Raw genomic sequence first — 26465 nt, forward strand, 5'->3', positions numbered from 1 at the left:
GAGCTCGTCGCCGCTGTTAACCAAATCCTCCGTCTTCAAAAAAAAAAAAAAAAAAATTGAAATAAATAAAATTTAAAAAAAAAAAAAACACGATAAACACAGCCGGACAGTCTCCTTTCTGCGGCGGCGGCGACGGATTAAACAGCCACCACCAGGTTAATCATTTTAGTGCCTGTCGAGGGACTAGTAGTAGCACGAGCGTTAGCCGAATTTCCAGCGTCTTCGTCCTGCTCTGCCTTATTTTCCTTCTGCTCTTTATGTAGTGTTTAGTAGAGGGTTCGGAATCTTTCCCCAACATTGCGACACCCAGCCGCGGAAGAAACTCCGCGGTAGTTTTTGGTGCAAACGGGGGAGGAGAGCGAGAGGAGGAGGAGGCGGTGGCGGTGGCGGTGGCGGCGGCGGCGACGACGACGGAGGAGCCACGGAAAAAAAAAGACGCCTGAGGACAGCATTGCCTCCTCGGAACCGAGGATTTTCTTCACATCTCCTGATGGATAAATCACTGATCGCTAGCTGGTAGCGATACATCTTATTTTCATCCCTAGCCGCTTCATGTTTTATTTAAAAGGGCATTTTTTGGCTGCAGACACAGCGCGTCGTCGGTCGTTTCCTAAATCCTTAGCCGAAAGCCAGGTGTCATTTCTACATTCAAGCTCCACCTAGATGCTATTTTTTTTTTCTCCAAAACTTGCATTTTTTTAAAAGCAAAACGACCACTCGTGGCCAAAAATACTAGCGTTTCCGTGTAGCTGTGCTGCCTGCTGGCGAATATCGAGATACTGTTCGTTTCTAACCCGAAGAACTAGTCCTGAGTTTTTGAAACGCAAAACTTCGAGCTTCATCGTTTTCAACTCGTCGTAATTCAGTTTATACCGAAGACGAGTCGTCATGGGACCCTTTTTTTGACTGCTGAACCGTGGTTTTGAGTTTTGCCGTCAGCAGTTTGTCCGCAGCGTCTGTGGAAACTGTTCTAAGTGTGAAAACGCATCTAAACGGTGTCGCGAGGCGGATTTCTGAGGTAAAATAAACCGAGTGGCACAACATTTTTACGTGGTATTTCGAAAAGGGAGGCGGTGGAGCCATGAATTATAATTCCCGTTCCACATCGGTCGTGTACTACTGCCGGGACTTTATTGGCCGCTTCTGTAGCTGAATGAGCCGGGACCGCCGACGCCGGAGGGAAAAAGGGCGACAGAGAGAGCGAAGTTTGCGGAGGAGCCGCCCGTGCCGAGCGGGGCGCAATGGCGGCCGTGTCGGTGCTGTGGGCTGCGGCGGCCCTGGGGCTGTTCGCCCGGCTGCTGCTCTTCTCTCCCACTGCCGGTAAGTCAGGGAGGAGGAGGATGGCTTCCGCATTTAAAAATAAACCTCTCCTAACTGTGTGTTTTGTGAACGACAGTATCATTTGATTTGTTCTGTTAATGTGCACGATGGAGACCCGCACACAGGAGTTGAAAATATCTTCAGGCCTCTTGTTTCAACACATTAACCCATAGAGTTCCCAGTATCAGTGGTCGTGAGTGTATATCGGTAATGGGCTAAATGCTTCCAGTGGCACTGACAGTGACAGCTGAGATGAGCCCAGGTAAAGAGGCCCCACACAACCATCATGGCTTTGTTGTAAGACACAGGTTGCTGATGTGGTGATTCATCTGGTAACATTTTAGCCTAGTAACTCACTGCTCTCCAGGTAGGTGTTGTGCTGAATGCTGAAGTCAGATCAGTTGGTTTTGCTGCAGGGAGGCACCACATCGCCCCACGTTGTGCTGCCTCCCTACCGCAGGCCGGCTGAGCCCTGCACGCATATACGCTGTTCCGGAGAAGGCTTTTCAAGTCAGTACGCTGCAAATAGAAATTCAAATTGCATTATTATTTTTAATGTTCAGAAGCCTTATCATGATGATGCCTGACTTGCATTTCGGTCAAATATAATGGAAAAGGGAGGTTACAAAATACAATTGCCAGAGCTTTCTATGGTGCACTGTAATGCAGTAGATTTAAGGTGCAATTCCATTTACCCACATCCAACCACCTTCTCATTTTTACCTCGAGGACTGGTGGTATCCACCTGGTTAGTACCTCCCTGTCTTTTGTACCATAGTCTCGTTAATGTCCTCTTGGCTTGGATATATGCTAGTACTATTGGGTGTCAAGGGGGGTGCGGTGGCGCAGTGGGTTGGACCGGGTTCTGCTCTCTGGTGGGTCTGGGGTTCGAGTCCCGCTTGGGGTGCCTTGCGACGGACTGGCATCCCGTCCTGGGTGTGTCCTCTTCCCCTCCGGCCTTACGCCCTGTGTTGCCGGGTTAGGCTCCGGTTCCCTGCGACCCCGTATGGGACAAGCGGTTCAGAAAATGTATGTGTGTATTGGGTGTCACTGGGCTTTTTACTCATGTCAATAACACTTCTTGCACTTTACCCGTGAAGAGGTTGGGGAAGGCATCTTACCTTTTGCCTGATCTGCAGGAGGATGCTGTTAGTATAAAATGTTTTGAAACTACAAGGAGTGAGTACTATTACTGTCTTGCAGTTAGATTCCACAAACACAACCAGTGTATTGTAGTGTTTTGTTGTAGCCTGTTTTTAGATTGCGACTAAAGGGAGCATGACTACATATTGTTGTTGCAGGTGTCAAGGAAGCTATCTATTGTAGAGCTATAAACAAAAAGAGCACTTAAACCTATGAAAGCCCTGTCCAGGGTTCCCACACACTAACTGAATGATTTAACTCCCCATTGGAGTATAACAGTTTTTATCATGGGACTTACGGTGGTACATCAAGCTTCATGAGGCTTATGGTTGAGAGAGTTTTTGACAAGGGCGCTGTTTTGTGAAAATATTGGCGAATTGTAGCAATTGCAATGAGTATTCTTAAATGTTGCAAATGGGGAATCTTGGAATGCACAGACAACTTTAATTGTGCATATTGAGATCATAACTACAATGATTCATGGGAAACTGCTGAAAGAGTATGCCAGTGTCTTCTAACTGGCTCTGTGATCACCCTGGCCAACCAACAAGCTTGAATGAAGTCCCAGGGGTGAAAAGTAGGGTGAGACCGGTCTATGTTTAGGCTGGCCAGCTGCCATTTTCTCATCAGGGAGAACCACTGTTTCACATCAGCAAAGGAGAACGTGGTGAGGCTAGAACACTCGGTATCATGGTGCAGAACTGCTGTGACCATTGTTCAGCTATGTGGGCCCTGGTAAAGACCAGCTTTCTTCCCTGTAGATGGACCAGTTTGCTGGGATCACCACTAAACTTCCATCTGCCATGGAAAAGCAGCAGAGGTGTTTCAGTTTCTCTTCATTAGCGATCTCCAGTACTTGTAGACTTCTGAGCTGATCCTGAAGATGAATCTCATCCCTAGTTCTGGCAGAAGCCTGTGTGATGTTCTTGCGTCACCTGATGTCTTAATTTTTATCTTTTTTGTTGTGAAAATGATGTAGCAGTTGAATGAAACAGTTCTGCTGTTGGCTATGTTTTTGTGGCTGTGTGTTTGGCTATGCAGGGTGGTGTTCTCTGTGGCTTCAGGTTGGTGGTTGATCTGGGTCCTTGTGTATACACGTTGAAAAATATTCATGGAGTGTAACATTTTTTCCTGTCTATCTTGAATGTATGAATGAGTGTTGAAGTTCATGATTGTCTAGCCAAATAGTTGATACATTTGTGACAACTGAAACTCATTGATCTGTCAATCCATTATTCAAGCACAGAAAGGCTAAGAATGATTGCAGTAACTGTTGAATTTAAGTAATGGCTACTGTTATTAATTTTAAAGAATAAAATTAAACATCTCCAATTTTTTCCACATACGTGTCATGTATATTAGCATAATACATTCAGTTTAATAGTAAAAAGATACTGAGTATTAAGATAATTCTTTCACTTTGAGCACCTGATAGTCAGACAATCTAGTTTATGTATATTAGTGACATTAAACAGGAATGTGCGATAGAAACTGCTTTTTGGTAGAAACATCTAAAATATGAGTTGGGCATGATCTTGGGTCTTAGAATTGATTAAATGCTAAGAATCTAACCTGCTTATTTGTATGAAAAGCATTCTTTGTTAACAGTATCCATTTTTATTATTTTTGAGGTGGTGTTGCTTCTTTCAGATGTTTCAGGTTGAACCTAAGAACGTGGATCGAATCAAAGCTGCTTGTATGTATTTGTGACCAGGACATTCTGTGTTGTATCTAGGATGTCATTCTGGTTTCTTTGAACTGACTTATGCTTCCTGTATTACCACTTACTTTTCCATTGATTTAAGCTACAATACCAAACTACAATTAGCCTGATTGCTGGTGGGGAAACAGCTTTTTGGTCCCAAATGGGTTGTGAGAGTAGGTGCGCAGTACCTCTGAGGCCTTGATGTCGTTAGATTTTGGTCAGCCTTCTGAAAAATTACCTGACCTCAAGTTCTGCATTAGTGAAGCAGAGGAGGGAGAAATAGGTATCTGAGATATTTTCTGATTTCCATACATTAGTTCATGTATGTGATCAGCCTCTGATAACTGTAAGTGCAAAAGCATATGCTGAAAAAGATTAAACACAAGAAGGCAGTTTGTAGCCCTGTCTCTGTATGAAGACTTCCGTGTTCTGCTGTGCAGGTGTATTTACTTCAACCTTGTTACTTTGTAAGAGCTGGGTTTAAAGATTGTTGAATCAGTGTGTTTACATATGTGTGCGTGAGTATGTCTGCACTTGGGTTTTGTGTGTGATGTAGCCTGGCACAGTGTAGCAAGATCAACAATGCAGCAGTTATTATAGGGGTTAAAATGGGAGGGACTAATGTAACCTCAAACATACAGTACGTAGCCTTTGGCTGAGTGTGGTACCTGCACCATGGAGCTTCAGCGGTATATGCTGTTCCTTTGGTCTGCTTTGGGTGATTTACCTTGGATCTTAAAAAAAAAAAGGTTCAAATTATAATGTTGGAGGGACTTAAGAACTTGAAGTAATGCTTTTTGTGATGTGCATTACCATTACTAGGGATAGGATCATAGGAATTTTATTTTGTTGACAACTTTAGTTGTACGGAGTGTGATGTGTTCAGCATGTCGTTCAGTACAAATTTGATCTTAGTACACATACCTTCAATTTTTTAGTGCTGATTCTTTGTTAATTTAATATACATTAATAATTTTCATATTTTTGAAAGTAAACATTTAAAAAAATGTATTCACGTGCAATAAAAAAGATTGGTTGTGGGTTTGATTATAATATACAGGGAATATGCTGACAAAGCAGTGTGTTAAGTTAATGTTTACACTTTCCCTTCTTCCCCAAATTATCAATGACTCAGTCAAGACAATTTAGATTTGTGTAGGTATATTTGATAAACAGTTAGCTAATTTTCTGGGGACACAGTTGCACAACATAAGCCAATGCCTCACAGCCCACAGAGCTGTTCAGTGGATCTGCGGTTCAAGTTCACCTCGGGGTGTGAGTTTGGATGTTTCTCTGTGTTTTGACCCCCAGGCATACATCGAAGTAGACAACTTGCATTCCGTTCCTCCCTTTCTTTGTTAGCCTTGCGAGTGTTTGTTGGAATCAGCTCAGTGGTCACTGCCATTCATGCTATGTTCTTTTTAATTCATAACATTATAAAGAATTTTAAACTAGAATTTTAGCTAGTGGGAAAGTAATTGGAGGGGACTTTTTGGGAGCCACCTCACATCTCAACTCCACAACGTAAGAACCCCTGACCTAGTACAAAAACCGTATTCCGGATACATCCCAAATGAATGTGGAGAGCAGTTGATGGGGGCTTTTCATCTGTTCTTCACAATCAGGAAATACTTCTATGCAGTCAATGTGATTATGTTTAATGGGCTCTGGAATGGGCCAGAATACAAACCAAAGGAGGTTCTGACACTGACCTGAGAAAAACCAGGTTCTTCAAATCTAATTTCACCAAATTCTAATGTGTCCTAAACTCTTTACTTAACTCCCTATACTTTTACTGTATTTGCAAGCTAATCAGCAGTGTGTTATGCAGTGGAAAGTTTTCCAGTGATGATTTTATTGACTTGTCTTCTCCTAGCCTTTCCTTTGCAGTGATCTATCCTGTAATGCGATACAGCGGAGTTTGTCCTTGGGGCAGGAGCTGTGGTGGTTAAAGAACCAGACTTGGCTGTGCATGCACATGCGATTACATATGTAGCAAATATGTGGGCACAGTGCCTGTCTTGTAAAAGGAAATATAACATTATATTGTCAGTAATATACCTTCAAACTTAAAGGATGCATCATTTTAGCATTCAGGTCAGGAACTTTTAAATTCTGCTGGCCAAGATGGGTGCTGGCAAGTTTACAAGACTTGTAGGTTGTAGTCAGTGTGTCTGTTCATGGGTTTAAGTGGCCAGCAAGGGTCTTTCTGGGCACAAACAGCAGCGTGTCTCATTCCTCTCTGTGTGCGTGTGATTGTGTTTGCGTGCCTCCAGTCATGGGGGAGTAGTAGCTGCAAGACTTAGACTAAACAATGAGTCTCTCCATGACTGTAGATTGGTGAGGGAAAGATGGGGAGATTGTATGTAGGAAGGGTGGGGGTAGTGAGAAGAAACATTCCTTTGAGGTAATTCCTGCTCCACAGCCATCCTGGCGCTGGGCAGATGGAATTGGAGGGTGCAGTTCCTCCTTTTTCTTTCATTTTATGTTTACCTGATAATGTCCCCAATGGCACTGTATGTTATGGAGAGTAAAGCAAAGAAAAGACTAGCTAAACTAGGGGATGTGATGATTATGACATGGAGGAAACCAAGGTTCATTGATGAAAGGAAATGCTTTGACATGCTGGGTTTGTTGTGGTGACAAGACAGATGGCAGACTAAAGGGTATGTGCCAAAACTGTGCTTTTATTGCGATACTTGCAAACAGGTGGATTGTGAGGGGTGATAGCACGGTAGGAACTTCCTTGAGGATGTGCAGTTAATAGTCATGATTTTCTTACACCCGTCTCCTGTAGGTGAGGAAATTGACATAGAAATGAAGACATTGTATACTGGGGTTTGCTGGGTGTTTTGCCTTCCTCTTCCTCTTGTGCTGCAATGGGCACGTACTTATGATTGACTGTTGTGTGCATTTAGTGACAATGTTTGGCGTCTGGGTAGCTGTTGGATTAACATGCTTCAAGTAATTACATACATACGCGGAGGAAGTGCATGGAGAGGTGCCTGCAGGGATCTGGACTGTGACTGATCGCCAAGCTGGGATCTTAACCACATGAAAAAACGGTGGCATGTTGGATATCTCAACCTCGGGGCCCACTTCAGTTGGTGTTTAATGTAAGCTGTGCATGTTTGTTCTACGGTGCTGGTGCAGAATTTTCAGTACCTGTTCATGTATTTATCATGAACTTGTTTGTTTCCTTGTTATAATTGGTGGGTGGTTCAGGCAATATCAGCAGAAGTTTGGTGATGAAATTTGAGTCAAAAAACTTACCTTTCCACTGAGGGAAAATGACAATCAAGAGAGTGCTGCATAGGGAGACATAATTACACCCCACCTGGTGCATCCAGAAGAGGACATAGAAGTGTACACAGTACATGGAGATTTATAGCTGGGGTCCCTTCTCCAGTCAGTTGTTGGTGTAGAGGCAAAGATAATGCTAGGTCTCTTGGTATGCACACAGGAACGGTGGTCTGGCAGGCAGCCACCTGCCGCATCATCTCGCAGAGGAGTTGGCAGAGTCCATCATGCCTGCACAGGCCTGGTGATGGTGGAAGGCGAGTGGCGTGAGCCCTCTCGTGTGATGCGTGAACATATCTTGGTGCTTTGTTGCAACTTGAAAAGGAGAATGCCACCATATACAATTAATAAGAGGGTGTTTCCCAGAAGGTGCAGAAGTGTATGTCTAACCCAGGGAAATTGTGGCATAGGGCTGCTCCCAAAGCTATACAGGTCTTATTGTACCCCAGGGCTCTGACTTAAAAGCTATTAACTGAGAAGTTACATCATTCATGGTCACTTCAATGAGGGAATACTACATTTTCTTATATGCTCAGTTTCTGTCCAAAATTATTCAGTTTTCACAGCTTGTTTCTCTACTTTTTTTTTTTTTTTTTTTTTTTTTTTGACAAAAGGGGCAAGTGTTTGAAAAGATGATGTTGCCTTCTCTTAGGACATCTCATTTTCTGATTAAAATGAGATGTCCTAAGAGAAGGCAACATCATCTTTTCAAACACTAAATAATCATTTAAATGCATTCATATTTGCTTTGTGACCAACTTCTGCCTATTGATGTGATAGTTTTAGCCGTGCTGGGGTCTGTGATGGGCTGTTCCTGCAAAGATCTTTTGGGTCATCGTCTCATACTCCACACTTTCTACAGATTCGCGGACATAGGTCGCACTCTTTACAAATCTTGGGAGTCTTCATTATTAGGGTGACAGAAGAACACGTACCAAGTTATGCATTTCCAGAACAATACTAAATAGCAGTAAGGACCATGTTTTACTGGAAATGTGTATAGTTTCTTGCAGCTTCTAATCCACCTGAGAATATGACCTCCAAAGTACACCAGTATCTTGCAGGAGGAAAAATGCCAGTTGCCAAGTGACAGCCTTCACAGTCTGAAGGACACCCTTCACAATTTCAGCTGACTGCTTTTGATTTCTCATCAGGGTTCTGAAATGGAGGGATCCATTGAGATGTGAGGAGCTCAGTATGGAGCCTTAGAGGAATGAATAAGGATTTATCCTGGGAAAGCTGGAGCATTTCTGTGTTGGGTCTCTTATATGCAGTCGTGTGAATGTTTGTGTTCTTTACTGTGCTGGTCCTTGTTCTGCTAGAACACAGCCCTCCCCCCCAGATGCCTTTAATCTCAGTCTGCCTCCATATGGACAAAAACAAGTCTGGGAGCTGTTAATCTGGGTCTGGGTGAAACTGGGAATAGTTGATGGAGGTAAAGGTGGAGTAGCCATATGGTCTGGCTTGACTGCCCCTATCCTTTTATTTCAACTACACTGATTTACTTACTAGTTATAGTACTAGTTGAACTTCTTGTTGCCCCCCCCCCATGTTATTAGATGATTTTTATGATAAAAGTATATTTATAGTCAAGTCAAATCTTCTAAATTCAGCATTTAGAAATGTGACATGCATCGTCAGAATACTCGCTTGCTGCATTTAGGCATGCCTAGTTTTAGAATGGGTTCAGCAAATATGTACCTGTCCTGTGTCTGTGTTCCCACCCATTATTTTTAAGGAGCTTGTTTTCCAGTAAGGGAAACACATTCTAAGTAAGGCAGTCTATGCTGGCAGACATGATGCATGAAAATGTAATTTCATGCAATATGTGCTTTAAAGTCTAACATTGTTGTCAGTTGTTGACTAGGAGTAAAGCTGTCAGACTCTTTCGTTAGGTTATCCTGTCAATTATTTTAGCTTTTTAGGTATGCAAATTAAGCGTTGCTAATTGGATTTGCCCAATGCTCGCAAAATGTTTTGCTGCAGTATATATTTTGGGAAGAGTGTACCAGTCAAAGTTAATTTTTGTATAGCCAATTAAGTTTCAAAATTTGAGCAGTTAAGCTAGGGGAATTGGCTTCGACGCTGAGCTGTTAGCACATTCAGGCTTCAAAGAGCTGATTCTAACCAGATTGTTATTGGGGGGAAAAAACTAAATTCAAGGTGCAACTTTGTAATGATGGCATGATGAGTTTTTGGAGGGAAAAATTCCATTACATGCGGTGTACACCAAATCCTCTTGGCTTGTTTTCTTCTCTCTTCTTTGTAAGCCTTATATGACTTCTTTGTCTCAGAAGTATTACTTGTTTGTAATATGTTTTACGTGCTGCACATGTTGCACACACTAGACATCATAGCAATAGTTGGATCATCTCTCTCCCAGTCCATGCAGTGATGACTCCTGTCCTGCCCATTTAGGCCAGGCTACTTGCATTGGCATGGTTTTGCTCCCTTGCTAACTGCATGATGTTCTCTCTCCCTTCAGCCTGCACTAATGTATGTGTAGGATTCACTTACCACAAGTCTGCATGGTTTAGCATGGAATGTAATCTTGCCACCTTGTGTTTGTTGGCCTGCGTCTCACAGGCTGCTTCCCTGCCTTCTTGGTTTCCCAATTCTTGTTAGTGGGGGCAATTAGACCAAGCCATTTTCTTTGCTCTTTTCTTTGTTGCATGTGCCACATAGCTTTGGCATGAGGTTCTCCAATGGGATTCTCCAGAAGCTCATTTGCATGTTCTGGAGCTCTGCCAGGCAGACTACTGGGTCCATGCAGCTTGCAGTGAGAACCAGGAAAGTGAGAAAGCGGGAAGAATGGAGAAGGGGAGGAGGAAAGAGAACTCTTTAGTTCATGGTACTGTGAGGTAGAAACTAGGTGCTTTTGTAGAATTTAATCCTTGTCACTGTACTGCCTATCACCTTTGTGCTGCAGGAGTGCATTGAAAAGAGGACTTTGGTGGACACTTAGAGAGGGGGGGAGAAAAAAAAAAAAACCTACTTTAGAATGTATAATACATGAGCTCCAGCAAATGCTGTAGTGAGAATAACAAACATATCTTACCTATGGATCTGTAGCAGTGTGAGGCCATTTCACATTTGAATTCTTGTAAGTCGGAGTGTTATTTATTGCATGTCCTCAGTGCTGCTCAGTCACCTTGGCACCACCTCACTGTATGTAGGATGGAATTGTGGATTGCACTGTGTGGCTCATTGCTCTTACAGAGAGGGCACAGCAGAGGTTATGTCACAGAAGAGCATGAAGATTGTTACATAGTAATGCATTGTTCAAATTGCTGCTTCTGTGTTTAAAGCCAGTTGAAGTGTGTGAACTCAGCTTCTTATTGCTGCATACCTCTTATTGGGAATCCAATTTTCTTTAACATACTATGCATGATACAATGGCATAATCTGAGATGATGGATGAAAACCACGCATCCAAGCCACAGAATGTGATAAAACAGTCATGAAAAACATGCTGCACTATTTCAAGTCCAGGGATAGCCAGCTGGGTTATTGGAATCTGTCAAGCAAAATTGATCAACGTTTCCGATTTCCAAAAGTCAGAACAGATGTCATCAGCCCCCTCACTACTACCCATACTGCTGGACTCTCTACTCCAGTATTGCACTCTCTCAGTCACTGGAATAACAGGGCAAATGGAGTCCTGCAGAAGCCCCAGTGATGTCATTGCTTTGGGGTGGCAGGTTTGCATGGCTGGAGGTGCAAGAATTTGGCTGTGCCTGTATATGAGGGTCACTGCTTTATTTATGTTTTGCTTTGAAGTGAGGACCAAGAGACACCAGCAGTCTCTCTCCTCCTCTCTAAAACAGCGCCTCACTTAGGGAGGGATGGGGGGGGCTACTTGACTGTCCTGTTTCGCCATTAAACACGGTGAAAGAAGAGGGGGGGATTATGGGTCTGTGAAGTTGGTTTTTAGTCTTCAGAAGTGTCAGTGGAGAAAATTAGTCCTTTTGAGATGATCTACAAGCCTCAGTTCTGACTCAGTTTGGCATGTTTTCTAAGATGCTGATAACTACGAAGCTCAAATGGGTGCATCAACTTTTTCCATCTGTTTTGGAATGCATGTACTGAAGGCATAAGGGCTGTTGATAGAGGAGGTAAGCTGGAACTGGCCTGTTTCCTCAATTTGTTCCATGTGGAATCTAGCATGGTTACATTTCATCTACTGGGATTCATACTGAGTTGCTTCCTGCGTTCGATTGGCTAGGCCCGGCAGATGGTGTTACAGAGCACTGCACCTGTAGCACTGTTCTCGCTGAGTCACTGACCATGCTTGTCAGCAGCCACAGAGCTTCTGAGCCTGCTGACTTGGCAGGCAGTCAAATGCTCTCCTTCCCTTTCTGTATGAGCCACCAGGAGGGCCAGAATCATGTGTCTGCGGTACATGGTTGTGAGGACCTAACAGGCAGGGGAAAGGTGACAACTTTATTGTTCAACTCTGCATCTACCTACACTGGCACAATGGATTGATGCTACTGATTCCACAGTAACTCAATACGATGGCTGTGATTTCAGCCAAAGCCAGTTAACCTTGGAAGCTTCTGTTTGCCCCACAACACCTGGGTTTTCCACATCCTCCTTTCAACCTGCCATACTAAACCTTCTCTGTGATTCAAACCTTTACCTCAATGGCTTAAGGTGCATCTCACTATCCATCAATGCCCCAAAAAAGAAACCTTCTTCTGAGCCTTAAAAACCATTTGAATCTAATTAACAGTTGGTATTGTGAATGAAAATAGAAAGAGAAGCCTACATTGGTGCTACATTTCCCTGCCTTGCTGAGTGTTAAGCCTAAAGTTGTTGAAGATTCAATCCAGTGGGATTTTTGTTTGTCCTGGTAGATGCTGCATCTCCCTTAGCAGGAGATATAGTCTATTTGAAGTGTATTTCCCACCTGCCAGTAAGCGCAGGTCATGAATTTCAATGAAGTTCCATCCTGCCCCCCTACATGTTAAGTCTTTGCTGTGAATGGTCTCGTTGCACACTTAGATTTCACAAGGTGTTCAGACAGTGGTGGTTCTGTCTGATTCAGGTAGCTCAAAATTGTAATACCTTCATATATAAATAGCTCAAAGAAATTAGGTCTGCTTTTAAAGTCATTTGACAACAGTAGGATGGAGGAAAAAAAGCCATACATCCTGGTGGGTCTGGGGTTCGAATCCTGCTTGGGGTGCCTTGCAGTGGACTGGTGTCCTGTCCTGGGTGTGCCCCCCAGCTTTACATCCTGTGTTGCTGGGTTAGGTTCCAGTTCGCCGTGACCCTGCTTGGAACAAGCGGTTTCAGACTGTGTGTGTGTGTGTGTGTGTGTGTACTTAATGCATAAATTGTACTTTTGCTGAGATGCACGTCGCTTTGGACAAAAGCGTCTGCTAAATAAATAAATGTAAATGAAAGTCACAGAGGAGGCAAAGGGAGGAGTTGGCTGGGTCAGCTGGGTTTGTTTTGATTTTCTTCTAGTTTTGTTTGCTGCTGCCTTCCTCAGAGATACTGTCTGACTTCCTTCCCAGGCTACAAGAAGTCTGGCTTCTCCTTTGTTACAGCCAGGAGGTATTTGAGTTGCGACGGTTTAGTGTGTTTAGTATTATAATGTTGAGTGATGGAAAAATCTATTTTCTAATGTTGTAAAATTTTAAAACTTTTGTCTGGATGACAAGCAAACATTTTAAGAATTCACATTCTAAGTTTTATTTTGTCGAGGGTATATAAGTTTGTACGTTTATATTTTGCTTTGTTGTTTTGCTGAGTCTTATGATTATGCAGTTGGGACTGACACCTATTCTGCAGACACAGCCAGCAAGATGCAGTTCCATCCCTCTTATCTGCTGCCTTAGACTAAGTGACATTCTGATATGTCACATGACCATGGGCTGCACTGGCTTTCTGAAGTACTCCGTTCTCATTTAAACATGATAATGAGCTTGATGTTAATCAGGAGCCATCACGTATGACATGAGGGTCCAATCAGGCTGCTGTGTTGTGGTTAAAGAATTGAACAGGAGACCCAAAGGAATTTACTCAGCTGTTGCCAGTAGCTATTTCACAATGTGCAAGGACTCATCTTGAATTTGCATATTGTAGGAATCAATTTTACGAACGCAAGTTTTACTGAAATAGGTTAAATTTGAGTTGAATTTTTAACTAAGTGTGGAGTTCATGTTATTTGGAGTTGTTGTAGTGCATATAATATATCCATATAGGAAACACTTTCTAGTATATAATCATTTTAAAATTGTTTTATTTCATAGATAAGTATTGAATTGAAAAATCCCTTACAACAAAGTGGTATGAATAGCTGGGACAATATCACCACAGCAGGGGTTGTTTTTGGTTACAAGTCTGCTGTGTTCCTCTGAGATGGACTTGTATTCTGGGTGACCTTTTTTTTTTTTTCCAACACTTTACTGTCAGCCTCAGCTGGCAAACTGGACAGTTTTCAAAGTGGCAGTAGAACTGGAACCCATCAGGAATCCATTTCCACTCGTTTTTTTTATCATGCAGCTGGAGTTGTATTTTTTTTCCAGTTTTTCTTGCCTCTGGCTAAGCTGGCATTAGGACCTCCCAGGGTTTTTAGGGAGGTCTTTCAACAAAGGAAGGGTGGGCTCAGACAGGCTGAGCTATTCGTTGTCTGACTCTCTCTCGCTCTGTCAGACACTCCACCCTCGCTAGGCCAGCTGTTGTGGGGTGTTTGGATTGTTACATGCTCAGCATTGCTGCCTTTTCTAGTGTGGTGATGTACTCCTAATAGGAACAAGATTATATGAAGCTTATGAAAGGAAGCTGTTAATTTTGATGACACCTTTTTGTAAAGTTTTTAGTTTCTGAGGTGGCTGTATGTCAGAGGGACCATTGAATGGAGTTTGAACTGACTCATTTCTGTTTCCCTGAGGTCTTGTTTTCAATACATTGGTATTAATAAATGGGCCTGTCATTTTGGCAAAATCAAAATGTGTCCTGCTCTCAGGTGTCAACATCTAGGTTTATGCAGTTTTTAGATGCCCACAGCCTTACAGCAACCACAGGATCTGAATACAGTTGGATGGAAAACCTCAGCAATGGCAATCAGTTGTAACTGTTGTTATACCTGAAGCTGTGCAGTTATTCCTTGCAACATTTCAGCAGTACAAATTCTCATGTCCCACACATGAAAATAGTTTGAATTGGCACATGTGATCATCACTTAGAGGTTTAAGTGGCATCTTTTTCTCTGTTACATGACCACACTGACATTTTACGTGGTAAAGTAGGGTTGATAGTGGAATTGAGCTAGGTACCATGAATAACTGCTTCAGGAATAAGACATGCATTGGTTTTTTCTATGATGAAGAGTGGTATGATTCAGATTAATTTTGCCTGAGATATGAAGCACTGCAACATGTTACACTTGACTCTTGAGTGTTTTGGAGTAGTATGGAATAGCAGTTGCAATATTCTGGGTGTGTTCATATTGTCAAGCCAAAAAAATCTGAATAATTTTAAATGTATTTGTGGTTACAGTAGTTTCTTTCATTATGAAAGAATCGTTTACAGAAAATGTTTTTCAGCAAAAGTACCATTATTTTTTTCCTGTACACTGAGGGAAGGATTTTTAAGAAAATGACATAAGGACAGTAAACTGAAACATGACTGTGGGATGTCTTCACCAAGCAAAACCCCTTTAAAGGGAGCTTAAAAGTCATATTTTTAGTTTCCCAACTTTTTAGGTGTGGAGTCACCAAGAATTTATTTCTGGAGCTCAAGAGGTAGCATAACAGAGCCATCACCTTGTGTTTGAATCTCTGTTCCTGTTGTACCCCTGACCAAGGTACTTATTGTGAATTGCTCCAGTTAAAATAATTGGGCTGTCTAAATGATTAAATAAGTATTAAAAACCTCACATTGTAAGCTGCTTTGGAGAAAGTGTTGACTAAATGAATGACTTCAAATTTACTAATATTGAATGTAATTGCTGTTGTGTGTATAAAGTTGGCCAACTGTAACAAGAGATGGTCGAATGCAGTGTCAGCATGGGCAATTGTTGTGGTCTAAACTATCAACCGTGATGTTGCAGCATCGCACCCTTTGAACCAGAGGTGCATAGATGAATGTTGATTGTTTTTAACAGTCCTTGGTGTCAAGAGGGGCAGCAGTAAGAGGCAGTTGTAGTCTGAAGACTCAGGGTGTGATGTTGTCTATTCTACTCTTCTTTTTAAAATCAAGAAATGAGAGCTCTCATGGGGTGAGCACTCCATCCAAGTCTGCCCACAGGTTAACCAAGAAGACCAGTCAGGAAATGCATGGAGGGCGATTTCTTTTTCTGCTGCTGCCTCAAAATCCATTACTCACAGTAGTTCCCACCAGCGCAAATCAGTTTTTATTATTCCTGTCAGTCTCTGAAGATTGCTTCTCTTTTTTTAGCCCTAACCCCACCCTCCAGTGCTAAGGGTTGTCTAGTGTCCTGTGGTCTCCAAATGGGTGGGTTTAACTGGGCAATGGGTAAATCTCTCTTGTGAGGTGTGGTACCAAATGACAGCCTTTCATCGTAGTTAGGTCCGTGGTTGCTATGACACTGGAGAGCTCAGGCCCTTGCCTCAGAAGATCAGTCAGTGGAGTTTAATTCTATTAGTTTTTCAAGGGATCCTAGCACAGGAGCTGAAAGCAAGGGGCTACAGTAGGTAGACTGGAGCAAAAATCGCAGACATTTCTCCCACCAGCAGTACTACCCTTGCTCAAATATGACCCTAGGCAAGACTGGAAGGGTGGTAGACAAATGCTGCACTGTAGCTTTGGACACCACCATCTGATGGAAAAGCTGTAATCTATACTATACATCTGTAAAGCTGCCCATCCATATCTAAACTTGAAGTTTCTTCAACTTAAAGGATTTGTAAGGTAAGAACAAGGTTGTTCAGCCTTACAGTTTGTCTTGTGTGCTGTTTTTCTACTTCTCACTGTATCTACCGCCACTCTTATTACCCTCATTTTTTCTCCAGTCAGTCTTCAAAAGCAGAGATAAATGTGATGTCTTGACACGCTAGGTGATGTGAATATTGAGTAGATCTTGAGCGGTGTGGCTTAGGAGACTGGCAGCCAGAATGACAGCATGTCTGTGCAGAGCCACAAATGACAGCTGAGATACTCTTGTTGCACATACTCTGTGCATTACTTGATCTGCCCCAGGTACTGGTCATAATGCAGAAGCACACCACTGTAGATTGCAATGTTTATGTATGCAAAATGATGTAGATGGTTATCTCTGCTAAACACTGGACAGGAACACAGGTTAGTTTGAGTCAGTCATGTCACCTGAGATCCCAGTGAGGACTTGAGTTAAACAGTGGGGTGTATATTTAGATTGGAAGGTAAGGTAAATGCAGTATTTTGTGGGATGATTTTAAGCCTTTATGATTTTTTGAAAAACATAATTTTCTGTGTTTTTGTTGCAGATGTTTAGACTCTAGACTTAAGGGGCCTCCCAATGATCTCTGCATCTGTGGTGTGTCTAACAGAAAAGACCAAATAGTTCATGTAACTATGTATTGTCAGGTTACTGTAGATCTCATTGTGCCTATATGCCTGTGTAGTGATTGTGTTGGTAATTATGATTTTGGAGAGTGCAATTGTGGTGATGAGAAGGAAGATAATGATCATTTTTATGATGGTAATGATGAGCATAATTTTGGTGACAATGAAGATCATGATTGTCTTAGGGATGGTGATGGTTTTGGTGCTGGGAATAGTGATGGTGGTGATGAATGTTCTGACTCATCCTCTCTTTCCCTTTTCCTGTCCTTAGCTGCTCAGAGTGAGGAGCGAGAGTGTGCATTCTACGACCAGGAGCATCAACTAGATGGGCAGCATGTGGAAGATGAGGGGCGCACCTGGTGGGAGAACACTACAGTGCGCTGTGTCCAGGGCAGTCGCTGTTATGGCCTGTGGGAGAAGACCCGTGATGGGCATGTCAGGCTGGTCAAGCAAGGTGTGTTGGCTGTATGATCAAGTGACCTGCTCGGCTGTCCTCGCCCAGCGATCTCTCAGAAAGCTGCTGTCTCACTGACTGCCTGTCTCCCAACAGGCTGCTGGACCCACATTGGTGACCACCAAGAGTGCCATGATGACCAATGTGTGGTTACAGCAACACCCTCAAACATGCAGAATGGAACCTACCGCTTTTGCTGCTGCAGCACAAACATGTGCAACCTGAACTTCACCGAGGACTTCTCCTTGGCCGATCCCACCAGTGCTCAACCACTCTGTGAGTCAGGGACTGAGGGCGTAACAAGGGATGAGATGGCAAGGGGTGGCAGGATATAAGATGAAGGGAGAGATGGGATAGGAGTTGGAGTGCATTGGAGGAAAGTGTTTTTTTGTATCACTTCTTTGTTTCTATTTTTACCTAGCAAACATTTTATACTTCTGCCAGGGCCACATATTTTTGTGCCCTAGATATGCTGATAATTTCATCTCTAGGGAGTGTTTCTGTTTCTGGTACTGAAGAACTAATGCTGTTTTGTGTCTCTGCTAGCCTGAGACTTGGAATAGTTTTACGTTGAATTTGACTAAACATTTTAAAGGTGCCAATTTGCAAGTTCAAATGCCCTGTCTGCCTCTCTCCCCATGTCTAATTGGAAGGTTTTCCTCTCTGATGTCTTATCGTTGTTGGCAAGTGTGTGCGATCGCTAATCCTGCAGGAGCTGAGCTGCAAGCACAGGGGCTTTAATCCTCAGGAAACAGACCCTTTGTTCATTAGATTCACTCATGCCTCATCTGTGTGTGCGCACGTGCAGTTTTCTCTCAGTCCTCCTGAATCATTGAAATTGATTCTCCCACAGTGAGCACAGTGGCTTGTGGCTCTTCTAAGATGCGTGTGACTGTGCACGTTCATATTTCTTGCTGTGTGGCGTGTGTTTGTGTTTTTGTGTTCATAGACATCAGTCCTCCCTCAAACCTTAGTCCATCCCATTTATAGAAATTCTTTGCCAAAGGTCAGAGAATGTGCAAACAAAAATAGTGGTCCTTTCTTCCTCACCTCGTTTCACCTTTCTGTCCTCAGTGTATGAGCAGGTTTGTGGGTCAGCTGAGCCTTGGCAGGGACATTTGGCTGCATGCAGTAGGCAGACGGCCTTGGAAGTACTTCTCCTCTTGTTTACTGATTAAAAAGGGCCCTAACCACCATGTATTGATTTTTGGAAAAACAAAAATTACAAAGTCTGAGTGGAGGTCAAATGGAATAGCACGTGGCTTGCCAGGTTGTACAACTATAAATTGTTGTAGCACATGGAACCTTCAATAAAATGGACAAAAATGATCTGAATGTTTATTCATGCCCTAGTCTGCGTGGCTGCCTCCCCATTGGCTGTGTGCCAACCACAGGGGCCATGGGTAGGAGAGGAATGTAAATTTAGCCCCTCCCCCTGCTTTCTTGTCTTGTCCAATCACTGGCCTTGCAAAGATGGTTACTGGGCAGAAATGTTGACTCATTCCTAGTCACTGTCCCTAAAAACACCCAGCCTCAAAGCCCGGCCTGGCGCCTGAGCCTTATGCATTTAGCCCTCTCTCTCTCAGCTCACTGACCACACCTCTATGCCTGTTTGTGAATAACAGTTAACTCTTACACAGTCTGCAGGCAGTGGTACAGTGTAATTACATCCATCAAAGGTACATCTGTATCCCAGTATGCTACAGTAAGGCGTCTCATGTTTCATGTTGCCCCGTACAGCTGTGTGTATGTATTTACTTGATCGCTTTGTGTGTATGTGTGGGAACGCTCAACGGCCTGGACCAACATGGAGTTCTGCCTACTCCTTTGCTACTCCATTGGAGGAAGAGTGTAGGTGGGAGACCATATGTCTAGCTCCAGAGTCTCAGCCCCATGTTGAAGGATTGCATATGATTGCAAGCATCAGTACTGAAGAATCCTGAAAGTAGGATGCTGACACACAGAGAAAGGCATAGCGGTTCAGATTGGGTTATGGTTGCAGATTTGTTCTACCTGCCTTCTGTGGAATGCAGTAGGCTACTGTGAGTATTAGGAGCCTCTGAGCAAGGCCTGAAAAGTAGATGAATCCTTTCATGAAGGCACCCAGACCTTAGTACTGGAGTTCAGCATCTTTGCTGTAAATTAAATGGTAGCAGCGAGATCCTCATATTTGTCCTATAGAAAAGAAAGGAATGATTCCCTCTGCATGTGTGGTGCCAGCTGGACTCTGCTCACGACTGGAGTCCTTCCAATATGTGGGTCTCATTGATTTATACGTTGTTTGCTGGAGGAGCAGTCCTGAATGGCACAGGCCACACGGCTGCCGCAGATAGGGTGGTGTGTGTTTGTGCATTCTCTATGTGTGTTCTGTTCCTAAAAGTTACATGGGGGAACTGGAGCTCTGGGTTATTGTGAATTTGTATTGTTTGCTATTAATGTTATGACAGTTTTGCTGTGTCCATCTCACCATCTTGGTTAGGAAGCGAATGTTAATAAGGCGGGTCGGCCAGCCTGCAGCACGAGTGTGTCTCTGTAGGTGTCGGTGAGAATCCATTAGGCAAGGCACTGCAGCAGTGAGGGGAGAGCAAACTGTTTCACTGCTGATGAAACCATAAATAAAGGGGAACTTATTGACTGTTGAAACAGACCTGTCCTTTGGATTTATCACCTGCTTTTTCTATTGATTTTTACATTGTGACCTTTAATGGGGGGGGGGGGACATTTTTAGCTTCCATTTAATGGGAAATTTGAGAAGTGTTTGCCTACGTATACTGCCTTTGGGGCAGAGGGGTCTTTGCCTCTTTGAGACGCACACACATGCTTTCTTGCGAAGAGCGAGCAAGTGGAGGTAAACGCAGCGCGAAGGTGTAGACACCAGCAACTTCCTGCAGTGTCACGTTCAGAACATGCATTATGAAAATTGTGTATGTGTCTCTTTTGGGGGGTACTTTGGCTGTACAGCCATGATTTTACATGTTGTAAAGTTATCCACTTCCTGTATGGAAGCTTGAGGCTTACACTCTTAGCGTAGAAGGGCCAGTACTGGCTGTCCCAAACCTTTTTACCTCATTTCTCAATACAGACCTTTAGTCTTGATGTACAAATCTTTTGACGCAAGTCGACATCTTGCGCAACGAGCTTCCTCCAGAGGGATGTAGCAGGAGTTGGAGTGTGGTTGTTTTTGTTTGAGGTGAACAAGGACAGGATTATGATTTTTTGTTTAGCTAATGTAAAAATGGTTTTGTATAATGAACTCTTTTTAATTATTTAAACATTTATACAGTTTTTCCTCGAGCAATTCAATGACCCTCAGTTTTTAGAATTAGTGAGCATCCATTATGCTGCAATAGTTGTTGCGGGGAGTTGCTTTGTGTATCAGTAAATTAGTTGTCTGAATCTGAAAAACTGATGTGAATAATTTTTTTTTGGCAGTGGAGCAGATGCATCTGATGGGTGTTCTTGACAAAGAACAACTGCACAGGACTGAAGCAAGTGTATTGACAACACCCGTGTAATGATGCTTCCAGTGTTACAGATGAACATTAATTTCTGAAATAGCCACGCTAGAGGGTAAAAGTCCATTGTTTGGTAAATAACTGTCAGCTGGGTATGAGGAGAATATTAGGACTTTGTGTTCTATTTGGAATGGCTGCCATCTCTGAGCTTCTCAACCGAGTTCTGCCAAACTGCATCCCTTCCACCTCCCAGTAACCCATGTGTCTTGCTGCAGATAGAAAGCCACTTTTGAGTTTGTAGACATTATGTTCCTGCTCTGTTTTTTCTTTCGTTCCCTCTTATCAGTAATTCCTTCCTGTTCACACGTATGTTTGTGGTTATGCTGAAAACTTGCCTTGTTTTGGGGGTGTAGGGCGACATATTTGGATTGAGCTCACCCCCTGTCACTCTTTACTGCTGTCTCCCAGTAGTCAGTCTATTGCTTGTGCCTGCCTGTGCACGCTCAGCTGTGTGTGTAAGAGAAGGAGTTGAAATGGTTTGTTTCTCCAAAAGAAGGCCACAGTCACAAACTGCAGCTTTGAAAACATGCCCCCAGATAAGACCTTCGGAGGGGGTTTAGGAGTGACTGCAAAAAAAGCTGATGACATGAACGGGGGAAGGGAGCCAGAAAGTGAGTGGAGATAGAACTGTGGGGAAATGGGCTTCAGCATGCTGCATTCTAGGTTAGGATCTGACTCCAGAAGATCTGTGTGTGTGTGTGTGTGTGTACAGCCTGCTCTTTGATCTTCACAGATAAGTGGGGTGCTGAGAGGTCTATGCTCATTATCACCAACTGCTGCTTTGAAATGAAAATTTTGCAAGTTGACATGTTTGAAGATGTTTGTAGTTTTGCCGTCTTTTTGAACCTGGTCAACCTCAACAGTCAAGTAAGCGTTAGGCTGAAGTGCATCACAGTGGCTGGGTCATACAGCAGTGAAATATACTTGTCTTGCAGGTTCCAGTTATAAATTGTTTTGAAAATGCTATAAAATGGTGTTGTATGAAGCAGCTAATGCACATTTGTAGGCTCTTACCTTTCATCATAATTCAAGTGCAAACAGGTTTGCTTTACTCCTCTCAAAATAGGAATATGGCTTCTGAATATGGGCTTATCACTTGCCACCTTTTAGGTGGCATGGGAGGCAAAAGGAAATGGGTAGACTCATGCTTGTGAGTAGTATTTCTGCTAATCCAAGATTGGGCGAAACTGCAAGACTTGGCAATAGATACTATATGGTATATGGTAGGCGCATACAGTAGTTTCCTATGTTGCGGGCTAACCTCCCCACTGTATTTCCTGTTGATCAGTGCTGTAAATGAGCCTTTTATCATTTATCCTTTGTACTTGACCTGATCATGTTCTTTGCTTTTTTCCAGCTCCATTAGACTCTCAACAGCTGTACCAGGAGGAAGCCATAGTCATTGCCCTGGCCACAGTCTCCATAGTAGCAGTCCTCATTGTTGGAATCTTCTTAGGCTCTCGCATGTGGACTGGTGAGTCCTCACTATCTTCTAAAATGCCTGCGTTGGAGGAGATTTTGTACTCTCGTCATATGACCGAAACATTAATACCTCTGCATGTATGTCGGTCACCAGGAAATCATAAAATGGGGCTCCAGAACATGGACAAGATGGAAGCAGCCACATCAGAGCCCTCACTGGACCTGGACAACCTGAAGCTCCTGGAGGTGATGCTGAAAGATGAACTTTAAGTAGAAACTTGTGTATCTGCACATGTATTTTTGTACTGTTCTTGGAGATGTGCATCTGCAAAATGAATAAATGTCTTTGTTTTATCAGCCTGCCTGTCACTGTGGTGCCATCACTCTTCCTGACTAACCCTTGTGCTCTCTTCCCACCTCGCAGATGATTGGTCGTGGACGTTATGGCTCAGTCTACAAGGGCTCCCTGGATGAGCGGCCTGTGGCAGTGAAGGTGTTCTGCTACACTAACTGCCAGAATTTTTTAAATGAGCGCTCAATCTACCGTCTCCCCCTACTGGAGCATGACAACATTGCACATTTCATCACTGGTGATGAGCGCCTGACTGCCGATGGGCGCATGGAATACATTCTGGTAATGGAATACTATCCTCATGTGAGTATTTATTCACTTAGTTGATCATTTTTTTCCAAAGTGAATTAAAATGTGAGGTTTGTATATTAAGCTCCTTAGAATGATTCCCCGTTTGGTTTGTTTGACCTTTGTCATTGTATAATAGATTTCTATTTGTGCCAGAGTTTGTTGAAACATACAAATATAAAATATACAGTCTGGAAAAAAATACAAAGGAAAAATAAACAGTAGAAAACAAAACAGAATAAATTGTATAATAAATAGTAGCAGTAAATGGAGGTAATCTCCAATGCTTATACAGTGCAAGTCCTGCGTAGTGCAAGTTTACGACAGTTCAAATCAAAATGAGGACAATACAATACAGAAACGGGATAAAGAAACCAAAGGAGTGGAGCAGTTAGTGGAAAAACAGTGAATAAGTGCTGATCAGATATTGTACATGTAGGCAGCATTGTTGGGGGGAATATAGAGCAGCTGTGGGGAACAAAGTCTAGACTGTCCATACAGCTGGGTAATTCTTACTACTGCAATTCACTGTAAGCATCTAAATCAATGGTACTCTAACAGGAGCGGTAATTGAATGCTTAGACTTAGAGTTCTTAGAGAGCATAACAGTGGCTGTAACCGCTATGGTAACCTGCTGCCCCACTCTTAGTGTTAACAGTGCTAATCAAGAGCAAGTAATGAGTGAGCACCTGCCTCAAATTAGTACTGGTATCCCTTCATGGCAGTATGTGATTATTCCTCATATGTTTGAGCATTGAAGGTGTGGTGATGGAGTAATCTTTCTTCCAAAGGGTTCCCTGTGCCAATACCTGACCCTGCATACTGGAGACTGGGTGAGCTGCTGCCGCCTTGCCCACTCCATGACCCGAGGCCTCGCCTACCTGCACACTGAGCTGCTGCGAGGAGGTGAGCAGTCGTCATCCAACCTGAGCTTAAAAATCCTCATACCTGTGCACTACCAACAGGGTTCTGACTGTTTGCTTATCAGTCTTGCGCAGTCAGACAGCACACTCTCTCGGAGTAACATTATCTATATGCACTCATGGATTTCCTCTCTGACTGACTTGGAGACCAAGAAGGCTTGGCAGGAGTGTGTGGTGTGGGCTAAAAGTAGGACAAAGAAAAATAGCCATTGAGGAAATGTGGTTGGACTGCGTGTGAAGACTACTATTTAGAGAAATATCTCCTAACATCCAACTGGTAAATGCCCTTCAGCTGTCCAACTGGCCATTGCCACGTAAACTCTGGCTTTTAAAGGGAAAACAATATTTACAAAGAAAGGCATTTTCTCTGAAGGAGGCAGCAAGGCATTTTTATTGTAGGTATGTAGGTAGTATTTCTAGCAAAATTAGTGGCAGCTGTGTTTCTTTGTTACAGTGATGGGTGGCAAACTCTTACATTATAATGCAGTGAGTGGAGACCAGTGCTGACTGGTCTTCAGTTCAGTATAAAATTTTTCTTTTATGGGGAGGCAGGGCAGACAGACTGGCCACCATGAGATTTACCTTTAAACATAAATAGACATGAAACGGGAGGAAAATATCAAAATGATAACTGCAGAGTTGGAGGTAATGACATTTCTTATTTCCAGGACAGAAGAAAACTGTTATGTTGAATCCCAGTACTACGAAGCTAGAGAGTAGACACACTTTCATGTTGTTTTTTTTTTTTTTTTTTTTCTTTTATTAAATGGAGGTCTTATCAAAATGCAAGCGTCATTTTCAAAAGGTCTTTAAATATTCCAACCTGAACTTTAGATTCTGAAGCTGGGGTAGAGGGGGTGTAAAGAAAATGAGAGCAGTTATAGCTGTGGTGTGTTTCTCATAGTGCCCACTAGAGGACATGCTGTTTCTGTTGAAGGCTTTATTCAGTGTCATTTAGCATATTATCATTCAGCTTGTTTGTAGTCATTTGTAGTGCATACTCTTATCAGAATCATCTAAAAGTATAAATTTATACAGCACAGTATCCGTAAATGGAGCTATTCAGGCTAGATACCTTGATCTAGACGGTATTACTGCAGTAATGAGGTGTGGGACTGAAATCAGCAATGTAATATGTTCATTATTTACTTTGTGGTTATGCTGTTCTGGAGTGCCAGTGCAGTTTGCTCTTTGGGTTTTTGCAACATAGAAAAAAGCTTAAACTTAATGTATTGAGCTGGAAACTTTTACTATGATACACTGATGCATGTCTAGAGCATCTAGTAGGAAGGAAATACACACAGATTGTCCTCCAGTGATTCCATCCTAGTTCCAGCAGCAATTAATATGAAGTTTTTTTTCCATCTCCAACTGTAGACACCTACAAGCCTGCGGTGTCCCACCGGGACCTTAACAGCAGGAATGTTCTGGTAAAGATGGATGGCACATGTGTGATCAGTGACTTTGGACTGTCCATGAAGCTTATGGGGAACCGGTTGACACGGCCTGGAGAGGAGGAGAATGCAGCCATCAGTGAGGTGAGCCTGTTCCACACCTAGTTCACAGGACAGTCCCTAGTAGTAAACACTTCCATGGACTCTGATTCTGCATTCTGTGACCATGGCTGAGGTGGGAAATGTGCCAGTTGTTCTTGTGAAAGGTGCTCATGAACCTTTAAACTCATTTTCTCCAGGTGGGCACGATTCGCTACATGGCTCCTGAGGTGCTGGAGGGTGCGGTGAACCTTCGAGACTGTGAGTCAGCACTCAAACAAGTGGACATGTATGCCCTTGGACTCATATACTGGGAAACCTTCATGCGATGCACTGACCTCTTCCCAGGTGAACCCACAGATCTCTAACTATTACCCTTTGTCTTCTACCGATGTTCTCCAAAATATCCATCCTGACTTCTTCCATACTGTGTTCATGTTTAGGGGAGACTGTGCCAGAGTACCAGATGGCCTATCAGGCAGAGGCAGGGAATCACCCCTCCTTTGAAGATATGCAGGTGCTGGTGTCCAGAGAAAAGCAGCGGCCCAAGTTCCCTGAGGCGTGGAAGGAGAACAGCCTGGTGAGGACAAACTTGTGGAGATTCCATCAGAAGTACATACTTTCACTCCGGCCGTGTCTGTTTTCCCTCCCCAAGTGTTTTGGTTTTGTGTGCTCAGCTGATACCTGATCTTACGCCTCAAGAGAGCTATATTATTATGTCCTACATACATAACCCCATGTCTGTTCCCAGCCTCTCTGTGCTATATAACTGGTCAGTTGATGTGACCTGTGTGACTCCTTCCCCAGGCAGTGCGCTCCTTGAAGGAGACAGTGGAGGATTGTTGGGACCCAGATGCTGAAGCACGACTTACAGCGCAGTGTGCTGAGGAGCGCATGGCTGAGCTACTGGTCATATGGGACCGGAACAAGTCAGTCAGCCCTGCAGTCAACCCCATGAGCACCCTTCTGCAGAATGAGAGGTACATTCCAAACAGGACAAAACAATATGAAATCGCTTCTGGTGTTGCTTG

General features: G+C 43.2%; 1 protein-coding gene across 1 annotated transcript in view; it reads left to right on the plus strand.

The window, feature by feature from the left end:
• The first annotated feature begins 1138 nt into the window (after window positions 1-1138).
• The window catches only part of bmpr2b (bone morphogenetic protein receptor, type II b (serine/threonine kinase)), a 28473-nt gene continuing 3146 nt past the window's right edge, over window positions 1139-26465 (plus strand). The window contains exons 1-11 of the mRNA XM_018729543.2: window positions 1139-1320; window positions 17259-17441; window positions 17538-17717; window positions 22314-22430; window positions 22533-22624; window positions 22803-23033; window positions 23810-23924; window positions 25319-25479; window positions 25635-25782; window positions 25878-26014; window positions 26242-26414. Coding sequence (XP_018585059.2) covers window positions 1242-1320; window positions 17259-17441; window positions 17538-17717; window positions 22314-22430; window positions 22533-22624; window positions 22803-23033; window positions 23810-23924; window positions 25319-25479; window positions 25635-25782; window positions 25878-26014; window positions 26242-26414 — 1616 coding nt within the window. The 5' untranslated portion in view covers window positions 1139-1241. The remainder of the gene's footprint in view (window positions 1321-17258; window positions 17442-17537; window positions 17718-22313; window positions 22431-22532; window positions 22625-22802; window positions 23034-23809; window positions 23925-25318; window positions 25480-25634; window positions 25783-25877; window positions 26015-26241; window positions 26415-26465) is intronic.

Source organism: Scleropages formosus, chromosome 12, assembly GCF_900964775.1.
Source record: "Scleropages formosus chromosome 12, fSclFor1.1, whole genome shotgun sequence".
In the NCBI taxonomy this organism is placed as follows: Eukaryota; Metazoa; Chordata; class Actinopteri; order Osteoglossiformes; family Osteoglossidae; genus Scleropages; species Scleropages formosus.